The 19569-nt window shown below is 39.0% G+C and overlaps 1 protein-coding gene across 1 annotated transcript in view; it reads left to right on the top strand.

The window, feature by feature from the left end:
* Positions 1 to 18448, top strand: part of GCNT1 (glucosaminyl (N-acetyl) transferase 1) — a 57570-nt gene extending 39122 nt beyond the window's left edge. Inside the window, exons 3-4 of the mRNA XM_060013419.1 lie at positions 15757 to 15893; positions 16965 to 18448. Of these exons, the coding sequence (XP_059869402.1) occupies positions 15866 to 15893; positions 16965 to 18394 (1458 nt within the window). The 5' untranslated portion in view covers positions 15757 to 15865 and the 3' untranslated portion in view covers positions 18395 to 18448. The remainder of the gene's footprint in view (positions 1 to 15756; positions 15894 to 16964) is intronic.
* Positions 18449 to 19569: the final 1121 nt, after the last annotated feature.

Raw genomic sequence — 19569 nt, 5'->3', positions numbered from 1 at the left:
AGCTTTTCACTGAGGCCCGGAAGGGTATTTACTGGGTTATGAAGAATAGGGGTCTGGGAGTCTTAACAGTCTTTTAAGTAGATTTTCACTCAGTGGAGTTTAACTCCACTTCACACACCGCTTCCAGAGGAGTTGTGTTGCCAGTTCCGGAGCCTTCTGAGGAGGAGCAGATGGCTGATGGTGGGAGGTGCGGGGTAGGGGGAGCTGTGCTGTAAGTTGAGTTGCCTCTCAGCTTTCTCCTCTGCCTGCTTCAGGTTCAGCTTTCTGAGATCTCCAAGTCAGTTACCACTCAGTCCCTCTAGCTTTCAAAAGTTTGGTGCCATTTCCTCAGTTCTTTGAGGGGTTTAATCATTTACTATAATTTCATCTTTAAACAGCCTGTTCTTTTTGATAGACTCTCTAAAATAGGATAGCCCTTGCTGCAAGTGTAGAGAACTGGTGACAGAACCCTTCTCTGACATTCAAAAGGGAGAGAGGATAGATGTTCAATTTTTAGCAGAGGAACGTGGGCTTCACTTGAGAGAGACTTTCTTTCTTTCAACAAATATAACCAAGCAATTCTCTGTGCTGCATTCTGTGTCTGGCTCTAGGACATGGGGGTCTGAAGAAGTGAGACATGGGCCCTCTTCTCCCTCCATCACACCATCTGGCTTTAGTTGGTGTAGAAAGCGCCCTTTCCCAAGGGAGCATAGGAAACATGGTCCAGTTTGGTTATAGAAAGTCCCCTGTTGCCTATGTTTCCTTGGCTGGAGCCCAGGGAAACTCTGGGATGGATTCTGGGAGACAACGACCTAAACTGTGGAGTTTGGTGCTGAGGTATGCGGACCCCAAGAGCTGTTCCTGGCCAGTCTGGAGAGGCAGGCATTGTGGAGTCTCAGGAGTTCGTTTTAACATGAGACCTCAGAGAAGCTAGGGAGTTCACTGCAGTGAGTCACAGACTCACTAGGCAGACTCACTAGGCAGCAGAGACCACCCTTCAGTCAGGGCACAGCTGTCAGGAGACAGAGACCGGGTACCCTTGGATGACGTGAGGCCATGGAGGTGCAGGTGGCAGAAAGAACCCCACCCTGGTTGGCAAGGCCTCTGCCTTGGGATCTTACCTGCTTCCCACTCCTTCCATTGGCCTGCTTCAGGGTGGCATTTGGGCACCGTGGCTTGAGTCACGATCCTCTGAGATACTTGCATGGCCTTGGCATCAATCATAATAGTATTTTCCTCCCGCCACAGCCTCTGGGCCACAGAACAGTAGTCCTTGTAGTCTGAAATTGAGCCCCGGAGGAGTATTCAGTGAAACTAAAGAGTGACTGAACTTAGACCATGCTTCCTGCTGCAGAAGGGCAATAGGTTGTGAACCCTGATTTATCGATCCAGCTATTTGTTTATACAGGCACACAGATGTGTGCACATACATGGTGTGTACACGTGTGTGTGTGTGTACTTTTCTTTTACAATTTTTATTTATTTAATTTATTATTTTTGGCTGCATTGGATCTTCGTTTTTGCACATGGGCTTTCTCTAGTTGTGGCGAGTGGGGGCTGCTGCTCATTGCGGTGCATGGGCTTCCCACTGCGGTGGCTTCTCTCGTTGCAGAACACGGGCTCTAGGCACACAGGTTTCAGTAGTTGTGGCATGCGGGCTCAGTAGTTGTGGCTTGCGGACTCTAGAGCTCAGGCTCAGTAGTTGTGGCTTGCGGGCTCTAGAGCTCAGGCTCAGTAGTCGTGGCGCACAGGCTTAGTTGCTCCGTGGCATGTGGGATCTTCCCGGCCCAGGGCTCGAACCCGTGTCCCCTGCATTGGCAGGCGGATTCTTAACCACTGCACCACCAGGGAAGGCCGGTGTGTACTTTTTTAAGAAAGAATATTTCCAGTACTTAAAAAATGGTACAATAGGCAATAGGTAGAATTATTCTTATCTGTAGTAGTTTTATTTGGATTTAAACCAGAATTACTTTGGTGGAAATTGTTGAAGAAAAGAATTTACCTTTTTAACTTCTCCTTTCTTTTATTATAGTTGACAGTTATATCTGTCAGCTTTAACCTTAACAAAGGTTAACAAAGCTAACCAGTGCAGAGCCCTTCCTATCTCTCTTTTTTTTAATTTATTTTTTTGGCTGCATTCAGTTTTTGTTGCTGTGCGTGGGCTTTCTCTAGTTGCAGTGAGCGGGGGCTACTCTTCATTGCGGTGCGTGGGCTTCTCATTGCGGTGGCTTCTCTTGTTTCAGAGCACGGGCTCTGGGCACAGGGGCTTCAGTAGTTGTGGCTCACGGGCTCTAGAGCTCAGGCTCAGTAGTTGTGGCGCGTGGGCTTAGTTGCTCTGCGGCATGTGGGATCTTCCCAGACCAGGGATTGAACCTGTGTCCCTTGCATTGGCAGGCGGATTCTTAACCACTGCACCAACAGGGAAGTCCCTTTTTTACTTTTTAAAATTTAATTTTTAATTGAAGTATAGTTGACGTGGTGTGATATAAGTTACAGGTATACAATATAGTGATTCACAGTTTTTAAAGGTTATGCTCCATTTATAGTTATTATAAAATATTGACTATATTCCTTGTGTTGTACAATGTATCCTTGTAGCTTACTTTTTACATAATAGTTTGTACCTCTTAATCCCTACCCCTATAATGCCTCTCCCCTCATCCCTCTCCCCACTGGTAACCACTAGTTTGTTGTCTATATCTGTGAGTTTGTTTCTTTTTTGTTATATTCACTAGTTTGTTGTATTTTTTGTTTATTTTTTAAATTACTTTTTATTGGAGTATAGTTGCTTTACAATGTTGTGTTAGTTTCTACTGTATAGCAAAGTGAATCAGCTATACGTATACATATATCCCCTCATTTTTGGATTTCCTTCCCATTTAGGTCACCATAGAGCATCGAGTAGAGTCCCCTGTGCTAATCAGTAGGTTCTCATTAGTTATTTATATTTTATACATAGTATCAATAGTGTATATATGTCAATTCCAATCTCCCAATTCCTCCCACCCCCTGTTGTATTTTTTAGATTCCACATGTAAGTGATATCATACAGTATTTGTCTTTCTTTGTCTGACTTATTTCACTTAGCATAATGCCCTCCAAGTCCATCCACGTTGTTGCTGATGGCAGGGTTTCATTCGTTTTTATGGCTGAGTAGTACACGCCCCCCGTCCCCAACACCTTCATCCATTCATCTGTTGATGGACACTATCTCTTTGTCTAGGAGTCTTAGGTGTAATTAGAGGCTGAACAAGGAAATCCTGATTGTTCTTAGAGGTGTGTACGTAAGTATGTGAATAGTCATGTAAATATGGTAAATCCTTTTCCTTCCAAATTCTGAATATGTTATGTCATATTAATTTATAATAAAATATATATTATTCCCCCTCTCTCCCTCTTCCTGCTTTGCCTTTCTATTATTAAAAAAGAAATTAAGGAGAAGATAGCCTGAGCCACATGTAGCTCATTTCTTTAAACATTTTGTTTCATTTGCTTCTTTATATGGTGATAGTTTTCTAAATTAAACTAGTAAGTGTGTGACTGAGATGAATATCATCATTTTGGACTTGGTTCATTTTAAAATACAGAGGCAAAAAGAAACGAAATCAAGTTAGTTGTAGTGAGGTGGATGGATCTAGAGTCTGTCATACAGAGTGAAGTAAGTCAGAATGAGAAAAACAAATACCATATGCTAATGTATATATATGGAATCTAAAAAAAAATGATTCTCATGAACCTAGGGGCAGGACAGGAATAAAGACGCAGACGTAGAGAATGGACTTGAAGACACGGGGTCGGGCGGGGGTAGGCTAAGCTGGAACGAAGTGAGAGAGTGGCGTGGACATATATAGACTCCCAAATGTGAAAGAGATAGCTAGTCGGAAGCAGCCTCATAGCACAGGGAGATCAGCTCGGTGCTTTGTGACCACCTAGAGGGGTGGGATAGGGAGGGTGGGAGGGAGGCGCAAGAGGGAGGGGATATAGGGATATACGTATATGTATAGCTGATTCACTTTGTTATACAGCAGAAAGTAACACAACATTGTAAAGCAATTACACTCCAATAAAGATGTAAAAATAAATAAATAAAATACAGAGGCACGTGCTAGTCATATCTAGTAGATTTTAATTTTGAAATGCCGCTATAGCACTTATTTTTTTACGTTGTAAGGTCTTCTGATGTTTCTTACTTATTCCAAGCTGAAATCTAGATCTGATGATCAATGGTTTTTGGACTTCTCTTATGTGCATCTCCTCATCTATTTATCACTGTGCAAACAAGCCTGCATTAGTTGTAGTCTTTACCTCTACTGTAAGTTTTTGATCAGATCCTTACCATTGAGCTGTTGAATGCAAAGAGCACTTGGTGGAAGAATAAAATGAGAAAGAGGCCTTTTGCGTGGAACAGCAATGTAATTCTAAACACCCCCTATGGCCAGTTATGTGATGCTGGTCAAAGTGTACAACCCCTGTGTTTCAACACCCATCCCTGCCATTGCTCTGTGCTCCTAATATAGTGTTGTTGAATCTCGGGGAAAACAGTGTTTAAGTTATTAATACTGATGCTCTCCCAAGCTAAGCCACGGATTACACTGTGATTGATTTTGTCATCATCTCATGATTCTGATTTCTTTCAAGTCAATGATAATTATTTCCTCAACTCCCTTCATTTGCTTTTTTTCAATGTAGTTATTACAGATTCACCCCAAACTCTGCCAGTTGCTTACATTGGCTTTCAATATGCTGATTCCCATCAGTTATTCCTTCCATTTCATCTTCTTGAAGACATCTCTTCCAGGGCCTTCTGACCCACTTCCATCTTCTATATTTGTCTGTGGCCTATTACACACACAGCCTAGGGTGTTCCTTTACTGTCCTGCTGGTATTTCCTTTCCTTCCTTCTGGTATTGTGAAACAGTTTCTGATTCTAATGTTTTCCTCTTTCTTGGTTTATACTTTAGTTTTGATGGAGCTCATCCTCCAGTAGCTTCCTGAAAAAGGATGCATAATGGTAAATATTTTGAAGGCTTGCCTTTCTTAATATGTAAAATGTTTTTATTTTACCCTTAATTTACTTAGTAGTTCATCTGGTTCTAAGAATTCTCATCTGGAATTCAGTTTCTTTTAGTACTTTGGAGGCATTGCTCCATTATCATCTGGCTTCTTTGGTTGGTTTTTATGAAGTATGAAGACATTTTGCTTCTGAATCTTTTTCATGTGGATTATTACACCATCCGCCCCCCTCCCCCCTGAAACCTACATAACTCTTTTTACCTTTTTACCAGTGCTCTGACATTTCATGATTAGTACGTATGTCTTGGTGTGGGTTTGTTTTCACCCATCATGTTGGTATTCCAAGGGACTTTTCAATCTGGAAACCATCCCTTTGTTTTGAAATACAGTCTTGAATTATTTAATTGATTTAATTATTTACTTCCATTTTTTCTGTTTTCTCTTTTTGGAGGTACAATTCGGATGGTGGATCTCCTGGTCTGGTTCTCTAAAGTACTATATTTTTTTCTCTAATTTTCCATCAGGTAGTTTGCCTATTTGCTTAACCTCCCGAGAGTTTTTCTCAACTTTATTTTCCAATGCTTCTATTGAGTTTTTCAGTTTTTGCTGTCATGTTATTAAGTTTTAAGAGCTTTTTATTTGCCAGGTGTTCTGTTTATGTGGTTTCTTGTTTGTTCTAATCATTGTTGTGAGGCAAACCACCCCAAACATAGTAACATAAAACATTGCTGTTTTATTTTTTGCTCACACATTCTGTGGGTCAGGAATTCAGTTAAGACTTGACTGACTAGGGGCTGGAGTCATCTGTGGCTTCTTCACTCACGTGGCTGGCACCTGGGCTGGGATGAATTGAAGACTGGGTTCAGCTGGGACTGTTGACTTGGGTACCAATGTGTGGCCTCTCTGTGTGGCTTCTTGCAACATGAGAAGTGAACTTTCCCTCTGGCGGGGAGCTTCTGGAGAGCACATTTTCCAAGACAACCAGGTAGAAGCTACGTGGTTTTATATGACCTAATCTTGGTGGTCACGTAGTAGCACTTCTGCCAAACTCCACACTGGTCAGGGTAAACATAAGGTTGTCCAAATTCAAGGGGAAGGGAGTTTTGACCACTTCTTGATTGAAGGGTGGGAAGATCACATTTCGGAAGAGCATATGGTATGGTAGTATTTTTCTGCCTGTTTTTAGATAATACAGTCTGTCTTGCATATTGATTAATTGTATACAATACCTTTTCTTACCTCTCTGAGGATATTATTAGTAGTTTTCTTTTCCCTGTGCAAGTCTGTCTCCTTGAACATTTGGGGGGCATTCCCAATGTAAGCAGCATGATTAAGTCTTTGTCACTTGTCCTGGTTGGATTCCGTAGACAATAAACTCCTGCATTGTCTTGGCTCCCAAAGTTCTGGGAGCTGACAGCTGGAAATAGGGAAGGAGATGAGATCTCGATATTTATTGTCCTTGGGTTCACTTAGTGTGACTGTCTCCTCTTTTAGGAAAGGCATCAGTATTCCAGTGAAGGACCTTTTCCGGGGCACTCACATGACAGTTGCCAAGTCCTGTAGTAGGTCCTGGGTGAGGAAGCCTTGGTATGTATCTGGGACTTTTATTTTTCTTGCTATCTCAGAATTCATGAGCTTTGGTTATTTAGAATGGTTCTTATTGTTCAGTCATTGGCCTCATTGACTAATCCCACTCCACATCCTTCAAGAAATCTATGTGATTTGTGAAATCTGAAGGTGAAGGAACACTGGGCCCAGCGGTATGAACCTCTGCCATATTTTTGTTATTTGTTTTTCATTTTTATTTTTTAATTTTATTATTTATTTATTTTATACATTTATTTATTGTTGGCTGCATTGGGTCTTCATTGCTGGGCACGGGCTTTCTCTAGTTGCGGCGAGTGGGGACTACTCTTTGTTGTGGGGTGCTGGCTTCTCATTGCTGTGGCTTCTCTTGTTGTGGAGCACAAGCTCTAGGTGCGTGGGCTTCAGTAATTGTGACACACAGGCTCAGTAGTTGTGGTGCATGGGCTTAGTTGCTCTGCCGTATGTGGGATCTTTCCGGACCAGGGCTCGAACCCATATCCCCTGAATTGGCAGGCGGATTTTTAACCACTGCGCCACCAGGGAAGTCCCCTGTTATTTGTTCTTTAATATTTTCAATATTCTTTGTGTGTGCTTAAACTAAGTAATGTTTGATGACTGAAGTTCCATTGAAATAATATAGTATGCGGACATTTATGCCTCCCTTTAAACTCTTCCACATAGAAATCCCTTTCTTAATGAACTCTTATTTTCCCTTCACCTTCTCCTAACTCTTAGCCAAGTTTTGTTTAAGGGAATGTTCTATATCTTGAAGTTAGGCTAGTTAAATACTTTGAATGATACATCATTGGAAGAAATGTATCTTCTCTATTCTCCATGGTGATAAATACACAACAACATTATTAATAAAATAGACTTGTTTTCTCACACGCTTACCTACTTTACAGACACTTATCCATCATGTTACAACCTGAGACTCATGATTTTACATTTTAAAAAGCATTTTTCAAAGCATGATGGATGTTTAGGATGTGGATGAGAATGGTAAAGACAAGGCTTTTTTGAGGTGAGATCTAAGTTTCTGGCCAGTTTCTTGAGGTGAGATCCAAGTTTTTGGTCAGGAACTTGTCTTTTCCGTATGAATTTTGGGGTGACTATGAACGCACATTCTTTAAAAAAATCTGTTTAGGATAGTTCTTCTACTTCTTGTTTAAAAAACTCCACATGGGCTTCCCTTGTGGTGCAGTGGTTAAGAATCCTCCTGCCAAAGCAGGGCACACAGGCTCGAGCCCTGGTTCGGGAAGATCCCACATGCTACGGAGCAACTAAGCCTGTGCTCCACAACTACTGAGCCCGCAGGCCACAGCTACTGAAGCCCACGTGCCTAGAGCCCATGCTCTGCAACAAGAGAAGCCACTTCAATGAGAAGCCCGTGCACCACAGCGAAGAATAGCCCCCGCTCGCCGCAACTAGAGAAAAGCCCGTGTGCAGCAACAAAGACCCAACGCGGCCAAAAATAAAAGCAAATAAAAGAAACAAAAAAAAAATTCCACAGGTGCTAGTCTTTTGTTTTTTGGTTGAGTTGTAAGAGTTCTTTATATATTCTGGATATTTATCAAATAAATGATTTGAAAACATTTTCTTTTATCCTGTGGGTTGTGTTTTCCCTTTTTTTTTGTTTGCGGTACGCGGGCCTCTCACTGCTGTGACCTCTCCCGTTGCGGAGCACAGGCTCCGGACGCGCAGGCTCAGCGGCCATGGCTCACGGGCCCAGCCGCTCCGCGGCATGTGGGATCTTCCCGGACCGGGACACAAACCTGTGTCCCCTGCATCGGCAGGAGGACTCTCAACCACTGCACCACCAGGGAAGCCCTGTTTTCACTTTTTTGATGGTGTTCTTTGAACCACAAAAGTTTTAAATTTTGATGGTTTAGTTCATCAATTTTTTTTTCTTTTATTGCTTGGGCTTTTGGTGTCATATCTAAGAATCCATTGCCAAATTCCAGGTCATGCAGATTTACCCCTGTTTTCTTTTTAGTTTTAGCTCTTGTATTTAGATATTTTATCCATTTTGGGGGCATATGCTATTTTGTATATGCTGTGAGATAGGGACACACCCTCATTCTTTTGGATGCGGATATCCAGTTGTACCAACACCATTTACTTAAAACACTGTTCTTTCCTCATTGAATTTTCTTGGTAGCCATATCAAAAATCAGTTGACTGTAAATGTAAGAGTTTATTTCTTGGATTCTATTCCATTGTTCTGTATGTCTTCTTGTACCAGTACCATACCATTTCTCCTACCATAGCATTTATAGTAAATTTTGGAATTGGGAAATGTGAGTCTTCCAACTATGGTCTTTTTCAAGACTGTTTTGTCTATCCTGCGTCCCCTGAATTTCCACATGAATTTTAGGATCAGCTTGTCAATTTTTGCTAAAAAAGGCAACTGAAGTTTGATAGGAAAATTATTGGTTAATTATTGGGTGTATTGCCATCTTTACAATATTGAGTCTTAAGTTATGAATGTAGAATGTCTTTCCATTGTCTTAAATTTTTTCAACGAAATGTTTTCAACAGTCTTATACTTCTTCTGTTGAATTGTTTCTTTCAGCTATTTTATTCTTTTGGATGTTATTATACATTGAATTACTTTCTTTTTATTTTTGGATTCTTTATTGCTAATATATGGAAATACAACTGCATTTTTGTATAATCTTGAATCTTGCAAACTTGTTAAATTCATTCTAATTTTTGTGTGTGTTTTTCTTAGGGTTTTCTATAAACAAGATTATGTCACTTACAAATAGAGATAGTGTTAATTCTTTCATTTTAAACTTGATGACTTTTATTTCTTTTTCTTCCCTAATTGCTTTTCCTAGATCCTCCAGTAAAATGTAATAAAAGTAACAAGAGTGGACATCCTTTTCTTGTTCCTGATCTTAGCGGGGGAGACTCTAGTCGTTTACCATTAAGATGTGCTGTTAGCTGTCCATTTTTCATAGATGGCTTATCAGGTTGAGGAAATTCCTTTTTATTCCTAGTTTATTTTACTGTTTCTATCATGAAGTGGTGTTGATTCTGTCAAATGCTTTTTTCTGTGTCTATTCTGATTATGGAGTAATTATTTATTCTATTAATAGGGTGTGTTACATTGACTTTTCCATGTTAAACCAATTTTACATTCCTGGATTAAAACCCATGTGGTCCTGGCATATAATCCTTTGTATGTTGCTGGATTTGGTTTGCTGGTATTGTGTTGAGAATTTTTGTGTCTCTAAGTGATATTGATCTATAGTTTTCTTGTGATGTCATCATCTGCTTTTGTTATCAGGGTATTCGATTACTGGCATCATAGAGTGAGTTGGGAAATGTTCACTCCTATTCCATTTTTTTAATAAAAGTTTTGGAAGGATTTTTATTTAATTCTTCTTTAAATGTAAAATTCACCAGTGAAGTCATCTGGGCCTGGGCTTTTTTTTGTGGGAGGGTTTTTGGTAATTGTCATTACAGCTCTGTTCAGATTTTCTATTTCCTCTTGAATCACTTTCTGTAGTTTGTGTTTCTCTGTTTAAGAATTTGGCCATTTATCCAGATTATCTAATTTTATTGGATGATGGCTTTTCATATTATTCCCTTATAATCCTTTCTATTTATGTAAGGTTGGTATGTAAGGTTGATATTTTAAAAATATAGGTGTTTATAGATATACATTCCTCTTGAACACTGCTTTTGCTGCATCCTGTAAGTTTTTTTGTTTTTGTTTTCATGTCATTTATATCAGTAGTTTCTGATTTGCCTAGTGATTTCTTCTTTGACCTGTTGGTTATTTAGGAGTGTATAGTTTAATTTTCACATATTTGTGAATTTCTCAAATTTTCTTCTGTTGTTGACTTCTAATTTCACTCTTTTGTAGTGAAGGACATATGTTCCATCATTTCAGTCTTTTTAAACTTAATAAGATTTGTTTGATAGTCTAGCATATGGCCCATCTTGGAGAATGTTCCATGTGTCCTTGAGGAGGATGTGTGTTTTGCTGTTCGGTGAAGCTGTTCTATAGATGTCTGTTAGGTCTAGTTGGTCTATAATGTTGGTCAAGTCTTCTGTTTCCTTGTTGACCTTCTCCTTTTTATTCGTTTTATAATTATAAAATGTTCTTTGTCTAATAATTTTTGTCTTTAAGTCTGTTTCATCCGATTAGTATGATTACTCTAGCTCTTTTTTTGGTATTTATTTGTGTAGTATATCTGCTTACATTCTTTTACTTAAACCTAGTTGTGTCTCTCAATCTAAACCATGTCTCTTGTAGACATCATATAGTTGGATCATTTTTAGAAAAAAATCTATTTTGCCAATCACTGCCTTTTGATTGGAGGTTTTAGTCCATTTATATTTATTATAATTACAGATAAGGTAGGATTTATGTTTGCTATTTTGTTATTTGTGTGCCTTATGTCTTTTTTGTTCCTCTCTTTCTCAATTGCTGTATTCTTATGTATTAGATATTTTCCTGTGTACTATTTTAATTCCCTTGATGTTTCCTTTACTGTATGCTTTTGAGCTTTTTTAAAGTGATTGCCCTTGGAATTACAAAGAAATGAACCTTCTTAACTTAAAACATTCTACTTTAGATTAATACCAACTTAATTTCAATAGCATTCAAAAACTTTGATATAGCTCTGTTCCCCTTTCCTCCTTTATACTATTACTACTATATAAATCACATCTTTATACATTATAATCCTATCAATACAGTGTTATAATTACTACTTTATGTAGTTATCTTTTAAATCAGATGGGAAAACTGTTCATAGAAAATTACATTTCCTGTGTATATACTTTTATAGATGCTTTTTATTTCTTCATGTGGATTTGAGTTACTGTCTAGTATCCTTTCTTTTCATTCTGAAGGACTCTATTTAGTATTTCTTTTGGACAGGTCTGCTAGTGATGAATTCTCTTAGTTTTCATTTATCCAGAAATGTCTTAATTTCTCATTGTTTTTGAAAAACTATTTTGCTGATTATAGAATTCTTGGTTGAATCTTTTTTATTTCTGTCCATTGAATATGTTATTCATTACCTTCTGGTCTCCATTGTTTCTGATTTGAAGCTTTCAATTTTGAGGACCCCTTGTATAATCACTTTTCTCATGTTATTTTCAAGTTGTCTTTCAACAGTTTAAGAAGTATCTAGATGTGAATTTATTTGAGTTTATCATCCTTGGAAGTCACTGAGCTTCTTGAATGTACAGATTAATTTTTTTTCAATTTTAATAGATTATTTTTTAGAGCAGTTTTAAGTTTACAGAAAAATTACACAGAGAGTACAGAGTTCTCATAAACCTGCTCACATTGTTTTCCCTATTAGTGTCTTGCACAAGTGTGGTACATTTGTTACAAGTGATGAAACAATATTGATACATTATTAATTATAATTAAGAGGGGTCAGTCTTTGTGTTGTACAATTCTTTGGGTTTGGACAAATGCATAGTATCCTTTAACCACTGTAACAGTATCCTATAGAATAGTTTCATCACCCTAAAAATGCCCTGTTCTGTACCTATTCATCTGTTCCTTCTTTCCTTCAAATCCCTAGTAAATGCTGAACTTTTATTGTCCTTATAGTTTTGCCTTTTCCAGACTATCATATCTTTGGACTCATACAGTAGCCTTTGGACTCATACAGTAGCCTTTTCACATTGGCTTATGTCACTTTGCAGTATGCGTTTAAGCTTCCTCCATGTCTTTTAATAGATTGGTAGCTGATTTTTTGAAAAATCACTGAATAATATTCCATTTTATAGATGTACCACAAATTGTTTATTCATTCACCTATTGAAAGACATCTTGATTGCTTCCAGTTTTTGGCAATTATGAATAAAGCTGCTGTAAACATTCATATGCTTGTTTTTGTGTGTACATACATGTTCAGTTTGGGTAAATAGCTAAGAGTGTGATTACTGGGTTGAATGATTAGCCTATATTTAGCTTTGTAAGAAACTGCTAAAGTGTCTGCCAAAGTCATTGTCCCATTTTGCATACTTGGAGCTCATTGAGTCTCTTGGATATTCAGATTAATTTTTTAAAGTCAAATTTGGGAAGTTTCAGCCATTATTCAGATTTTTTCTAGAGATATCACCTTCGTGACTTCAGAACATACTATAAAGCTACAGCATTCAAAACAGTGTGGTACAGGCACAAAAACAGACACATAGATCAATGGACCAGAATAGAGAGCCTGGAAATAAACCTACACACTTATGGTTAATTAGTCTGTGACAAAGGAGGCAAGAATTTACAGTGGAGAAAAGAGTCTCTTCAATAAGTGTTGTTGGGAAAACTGGATAGCTATATGTAGAAGAACAAGATTAGAAGAACATTTCTTCACACCATATACAAAAACAAACTCAAAATAGATTAAAGACCTAAATATAAGACCTGAAACCATAAAACTCCTAGAAGAGAACATGGGCAGAATGCTCTTTGACATAAATTATAGCAACAGTTTTTGGGAACTGTCTCCTAAGGCAAAAGAAATAAAAGCAAAAATAAACAATGGGACCTAATTTTAAACTTAAAAGCTCTTTGCACAGCAAAGGAAACCACTGGACAAGACAAAAAGACAACCTACTGAATGGGAGAAAATATTTGCAGATGATATGACTAATAAGGGGCTATTATCTAAAATATGTAAACAGCTCATACAAGTCAATATAAAAACAAACAACCCAATCAAAAAATGGGCACAAGACATGATTAGACATTTTTCCAAAGTAGATATACAGATGGCCAACAGCCATATGAAAAAAATGCTTGTCTCTAATCATCAGGGAAATGCAAATCAAAACCACAATGAGATATCACCTCACACCTGTCAGATGGCTGTCATCAAAAGTCTACAAATAACAAATGTTGATGAGGATGTGGAGAAAAGGGAACCCTAGTACACTATTGGTGGGAATGTAAATTGGTGCAGCCACTATGGAAAACAGTATGGAGGTTCCTCAAAAAACTAAAAATAGAACTACCATATGATTCAGCAGTTCTGCTGGATATAAGAAGAAAATGAAAATGCTAATTTGAAAAGATGCATGTACCCCAGTGTTCATAGTAATGTTATTTACAATAGCCAAGATATGGACACAAACTAAATTGCCCGTCACTGGAATATTACTCAGCCGTAAAAATGAAATCCTGCCATTTGCAACAGTGTGGATGGACCTAGAGAGTACTATGCTTAATGAAATAAGTCATACAGAGAAAGACAATACTCTGTTATTAGTTATATGTGGAATCTAAAAAATAAAACAAATGAATATATATAACAAGCCTCACAGATACAGAGAACAAACTAGTGATTACCAGTTGGGAGAGGGCAGGGGAGGAGGAGCAAAATAGGTGTATGGGATTAAGAGACACAAACTATTATATATAAAATAAGCAACAAAGATATATTATACAGCACAGGGAAATAAAGCCATTATTTGGCAATTACTTTAAATGGAGTATAATATATAAAGTATTGAATCACTATGTTGTACACCTGAAACTAATATCGTACGTCAACTGTACTTCAGTAAACAAAATAAAGTCAAATTTGGGAAGTTTTCAGCCATTATTCAATTTTTTTCTTCACCCCCTCCCCCATACTTGTGACTGCCCCCTCTTTCACCCTTCTCTCCCACCCTTTCCTCCACTTTTCTTTCTGACACTCCTGTTACGCATTTGTTGATGTGCTTAATGGTTTCTCACAGGTCTCTGAGCCTCTGTCATCTTTCTTAATTCTCTTTTCCTTTTGTACCTCAGACTGGATACTCTCTCTTGACCTTTCCTCAGTTCCATTGATTCCTTCTACTGTCAGTGCATACCTGCTGTTGAGCCCCTCTAGTCAGTTTTTCAATTCAGTTATTGTACTTTTAATACAATCAATTCTGTTGGTTCTTTTTTATAATTTCTGTTTCTTTATTGAAATTCTCAATTTGGTTAAATATCTTTCTCATGGTTTGATTTAGTTCTTTAGTTCTTTGAACATACTTATAATAACTGACTGAAAGTCTTTGTGTAGTTAAGTCCAGTGCTTGGGTTTCCTCCGGGACAGTTTTTTTTTTTTTTTTTTTTTTTTTTGAGGTACGTGGGCCTCTCACCGTTGTGGCCTCTCCCATTGCGGAGCACAGGCTCCGGGCGCGCAGGCTCAGCAGCCATGGCTCACGGGCCCAGCCGCTCCGTGGCATGTGGGATCTTCCCGGACCGGGGCACGAACCCATGTCCCCTGCATTGGCAGGCGGACTCTCAACCACTGCGCCACCAGGGAAGCCCCCGGGACAGTTTTTATTGAAGCCCTTTTTTCTGTGTATGGGCCAGACTTGTGTTTCTCTACGTGCCCTGTAATTTTTTGTTGTTGTTGAAAGTGGACATTTTATAATGCATCAACTTTAGAAATCAGACCTCTGCTCCTGCCCAGCCCAGGGTTTATTGTTGTTATGGACCTTCTTGGGTTAATTTTGTTAATCTGTGTTCTTTATTGCATGAGGCAACTTAAGTCTCTGTTAGCTTTATTAGTTAGCTTAGAAGCTGACTAATAATGATTAGTCAGAGATTTTCTTAAATGCCTTAAGCAGAGATTGCTTAAGGGTATAACTTTGTTTAGGGATCTGATGTGTTAATAGTTCAGATGTATAAGTATTTTAGCAGAATCTTCCAATGTTTGCTTTCCAGTAGAGGTTTGGAGTGGGGTGGTAGACAACATAGTTGGAGGAAGATGAGATAAGCAGCTAATTCAATTGCAGGATTGTCTTTAATGGGCCAGTGAGCATTGGGAATCCTCACAGTCACATAGGATATGTTGGATTTTCCAATCATATAGGACCATTAAGCTGTTCCTTGGCACACATGTTGGGAAATGCTCCTAGAGTTTTCTCTGAAAAAGTTCAACCTAAATTGTGGGATGTCGTCAAACCTTTAGCAGTCCACAAACATAGCCTAAAAAAAAAAAAAAAAAAAAAAAAAAAAACTGGAGAGAAGGTTTTAAAAGAGAAATCAACGAGCCATCATTTTGAAGAAAAAAATGGATATGACCAGCCATCATTTTGAAGAAAAAAGTGAATATGTCGAATTAGTTTACCAGTATGCTTTCTGAGTGTGTGTGTATACTTACGTGGGCATATATATCCCTTCACAAATTTTTCTTTTTGTTTCACGTGTTTTGTTTAAAAAAGACTCATGGGACATAACAGCATTGCTGGATGCCTGGTACATTTAAGAAACCTGACTGCATAAGAAGCACTCTACATGGGCAGAGGATGTTACCTGGAATCAGAGCACTAAATGATCCCGACTTTTCTTGATTTAAATGGTAAAAAGTCTAACTACTTTTTGTAACATTACTCTGTACAAATGATGGTCAGTTATTTATTTTTATTTGTATTATTAATATTCACAATTTGTTTCCTAATTAAATATTTAAAAGTTCTAGTGCTAACTCTGGTGTTAAAACCTTTTCAGATCTCTATAAATCTGGTTTTGAGACAATTGATAGTTTTGCCTTTCTTTGTTAGAACCAATTGCCGAGTAATAAAATTGACTTTTGAAAACAAAACAATATCTGTATATTTGTAAACATTTTACATAATAAAAGTGGGTTTTTTTGAATATAGACAAAGGGTCTTTCATAAGTTACAATTTGCATACAAGTGTTGTTTTTCAGCTAGGCTGTTTCTCTATTTTGGATTATGTATGTCTTCTCTTCCTGTGGTGCCTGGTATGGAACTGAACAAAGTGAGGTCAACCCAAAACAGTTCCAAATCTGACCTGGTTTCACCTCAGCCTTTCTGTTCCAGTTTGAAAATCCAGTTGACCCGCTTTTCCTTCAAAGATTCTTAGAAGCCACAGCCATTTCTGAATGTCTCCTTCAGTGTACTCCCACTCCTAAGCTGGTAAAGAGCAGAGTGGATCTGATCTCTTCAAATACTTGGGGCTGCTGACACCAACTGATGGACATTAATGGATGTGTCAGGAGGAACCCAGATTAGGAATGATTTCAAGGCAAGGGGTGCTAATTAGCACTGGCACAGGATCAAAAACTCACCAACTATGGAGAATTCAATAACTATAGCCTAGGTCTTCAACTGTGTTTTGCACCTCAATATACCTGAGAGGTAAAATGTTGATTGTAGGATATTCTAGCATATCCTTGTACTCAGCTTTTTTAAAAAGACAATCTGGCATTGATGCCGGAGATGATGGGTATCCTATAACACTACTTCCTTTCCTCTGATTGACCCACTTTGTTTTTGTCTTAAACATCTGACCTCGTAGCAAAGAGAACAGTTTTTGAACCTGAGAAGATGTCATGAAACACTGTATTTTTTAAATATATATATATATATATATATATATGTATGTATCCTTTCTATTTTTCTTTTAGTGCTGCCCTCCATTTCAAGATGCCTTTGCACTTCTGATAAATGCAAACTGACAAATCTCCAGGCCACCACAGAGGGGAAATCATTACAGCTTGAAGCCTGGAAGACTGTCCTTAATAAAGCCAAGTCCCCAATTGTTGTTGAAATGCTGAGGAAGCTGCGGAGGAGGAAACTTTTTTCTTATCCCACTAAATACTACTTCTTCCTTCTTGTTTTTTCCCTGATCACCTTCTCTGTTTTAAGAATTCATCAAAAGCCTGAATTTGTAAACGTTGGACATTTGGAGCTGCTTGAAGAGAATCCTAGTAGTAATATTAATTGTACCAAAGTTCTACAGGGTGATGTAGATGAAATCCAAAAGGCAAAGCTTGAGATTCTAACAGTGAAATTTAGAAATCGCCCTCGATGGACAAACTATGACTACATAAACATGACCAGTGATTGTGCTTCTTTCATCAAGAAGCGCAAATATATTGTAGAACCCCTTAGTAAGGAAGAGGCAGAGTTTCCAATAGCATATTCTGTAGTGGTTCATCACAAAATTGAAATGCTTGACAGGCTCCTGAGGGCCATTTATATGCCTCAGAATTTCTATTGCATTCACGTGGATACAAAATCAGAGGAATCCTTTTTGGCCGCGGTGATTGGCATTGCATCCTGTTTCAGTAATGTCTTTGTGGCCAGTCAGCTGGAGAGCGTTGTGTATGCATCTTGGAGCCGGGTCCAGGCTGACCTCAACTGCATGCAGGACCTCTACCGAATGAACGCAGACTGGAAGTACTTGATAAATCTCTGCGGTATGGATTTTCCTATTAAAACCAACCTGGAAATTGTCAGGAAGCTCAAGTCGTTAATGGGCGAGAATAACCTAGAAACGGAGAGAATGCCATCCAATAAAAAAGAAAGGTGGAAAAAGCATTATGCAGTCGTGAATGGAAAGTTGACAAACATGGGGACCGACAAAATACATCCTCCTCTTGAAACACCTCTGTTTTCAGGCAGTGCCTATTTTGTGGTCAGTAGGAGGTATGTGGAGTATGTGCTCGAGAATGAAAAAATACAAAAGTTTATGGAGTGGGCAAAAGACACATACAGCCCGGACGAGTATCTCTGGGCCACTATTCAGAGGATCCCCGAAGTCCCAGGGTCACTGTCCTTAAGCCATAAGTACGATATGTCCGACATGCAAGCAATTGCCAGGTTTGTCAAGTGGCAGTACTTTGAAGGTGACATTTCCAAGGGCGCCCCCTACCCGCCGTGCAGCGGCGTCCACGTGCGCTCCGTGTGCGTTTTCGGAGCGGGTGACTTGAACTGGATGCTGCGTGTGCACCACTTGTTCGCCAACAAGTTCGACACGGACATCGACCTCTTTGCCATCCAGTGTTTGGATGAGCATCTGAGGCATAAGGCCCTGGAGACATTAAAACATTGACCCTTGGAGGCAGTTTTAGAAATAATCAGGAGGCATGAGATGTACCCCATTTGATTCTTCCACCTATAACTCTTCAAGCCAGAGAAGCTCTATGGTTTCTGCAGAGCAGGTCGGTTAGAGAGGTTGTAGCCTTCGGGCTTGACTTAGAGTTAGTGAGAGTGTAGGGCAGGTTGCAGGGCGTTGTGCGGGGGAGTGGGCCGGGTGGCTGGGGAAGAGGTTGAACGGAAGTTATCCTGTTAAAAGAACTCAGGGACTGAACAAAACCCGAAGGTTTGACCTGTGCCAAAATTACTTGGAGAGCTTTAAATATGATGGTTTTTCCTGATTTGAATAGATTTATAGCAACAGCCAACAATCAGGATGTAATTTATCTTGTAGACCACATTTGTTGAAAGAGAAATTTGACTTTATTCTAAATGATCTTTGTAAATGATTGACTTTCTGCTGTAACATTGCATTGTGTTGTGTATCTCTATATGCCATCTCAGGGAACTTGCAAAAACGGGCTTGACTGAATGTGAATATTTCCCATGTATGCTTTTAACAATGTACATATGTTTTTAACTGCCCCCCCCCCGCCAAAAAAAAGACCTTATAGTTGATTCTATGAATCATCTTAGGCTATTTACAAAGTTAAGGTATCTTTGATTATTATAGTGTCTACAGAGTAATACTCAATTTTTTTTCAAATATGTCTTGCTTCTCCTCCTCCAGTCTCCCTAGACCCTGCTATCAAGCTGTACATAAACTTGTTTTCATAGTGCCCCATATTCCTAGTGTCCCATATTACAGCCTCAGTTCTCCTTTGTGATCCGATTGGCAGTCATTGGTGTGGAGAACTAAGACAGAAAGGGTGAAGTGTAAGTATGGCAGAGGGGAGGAGGAGTCATATGTAGACAATCTCTGAGGCCTATGATGCAGCAGTCGGTACTATCCCCAGAAATTAAGCCTGTTGCTCTTTGGGTCTGCTTGTGTCCATCCTCCAGGCTCTTGCATCCGACTGTCACCTCTGTCGCCTTTTGAAAGGAACTGGCTTCCCGTCGTCTTGCTTCTTCATGTTACCTGCCCATTCATTATTCGTTAGCTCTTGCATTTTAAGTTCCCGTCTCTCTCGGAACCTATGAGGAGGGGAAAGGTGTGCTGTTGTACCACCTGGCATGCTTGAAGGCCTGGGT

This window comes from Delphinus delphis, chromosome 6 (genome assembly GCF_949987515.2).
Source record: "Delphinus delphis chromosome 6, mDelDel1.2, whole genome shotgun sequence".
Lineage (NCBI taxonomy): Eukaryota > Metazoa > Chordata > Mammalia > Artiodactyla > Delphinidae > Delphinus > Delphinus delphis.
Note: the sequence above shows the minus strand (reverse complement) of the source record. Positions and strands in the feature narration are given on the sequence as shown.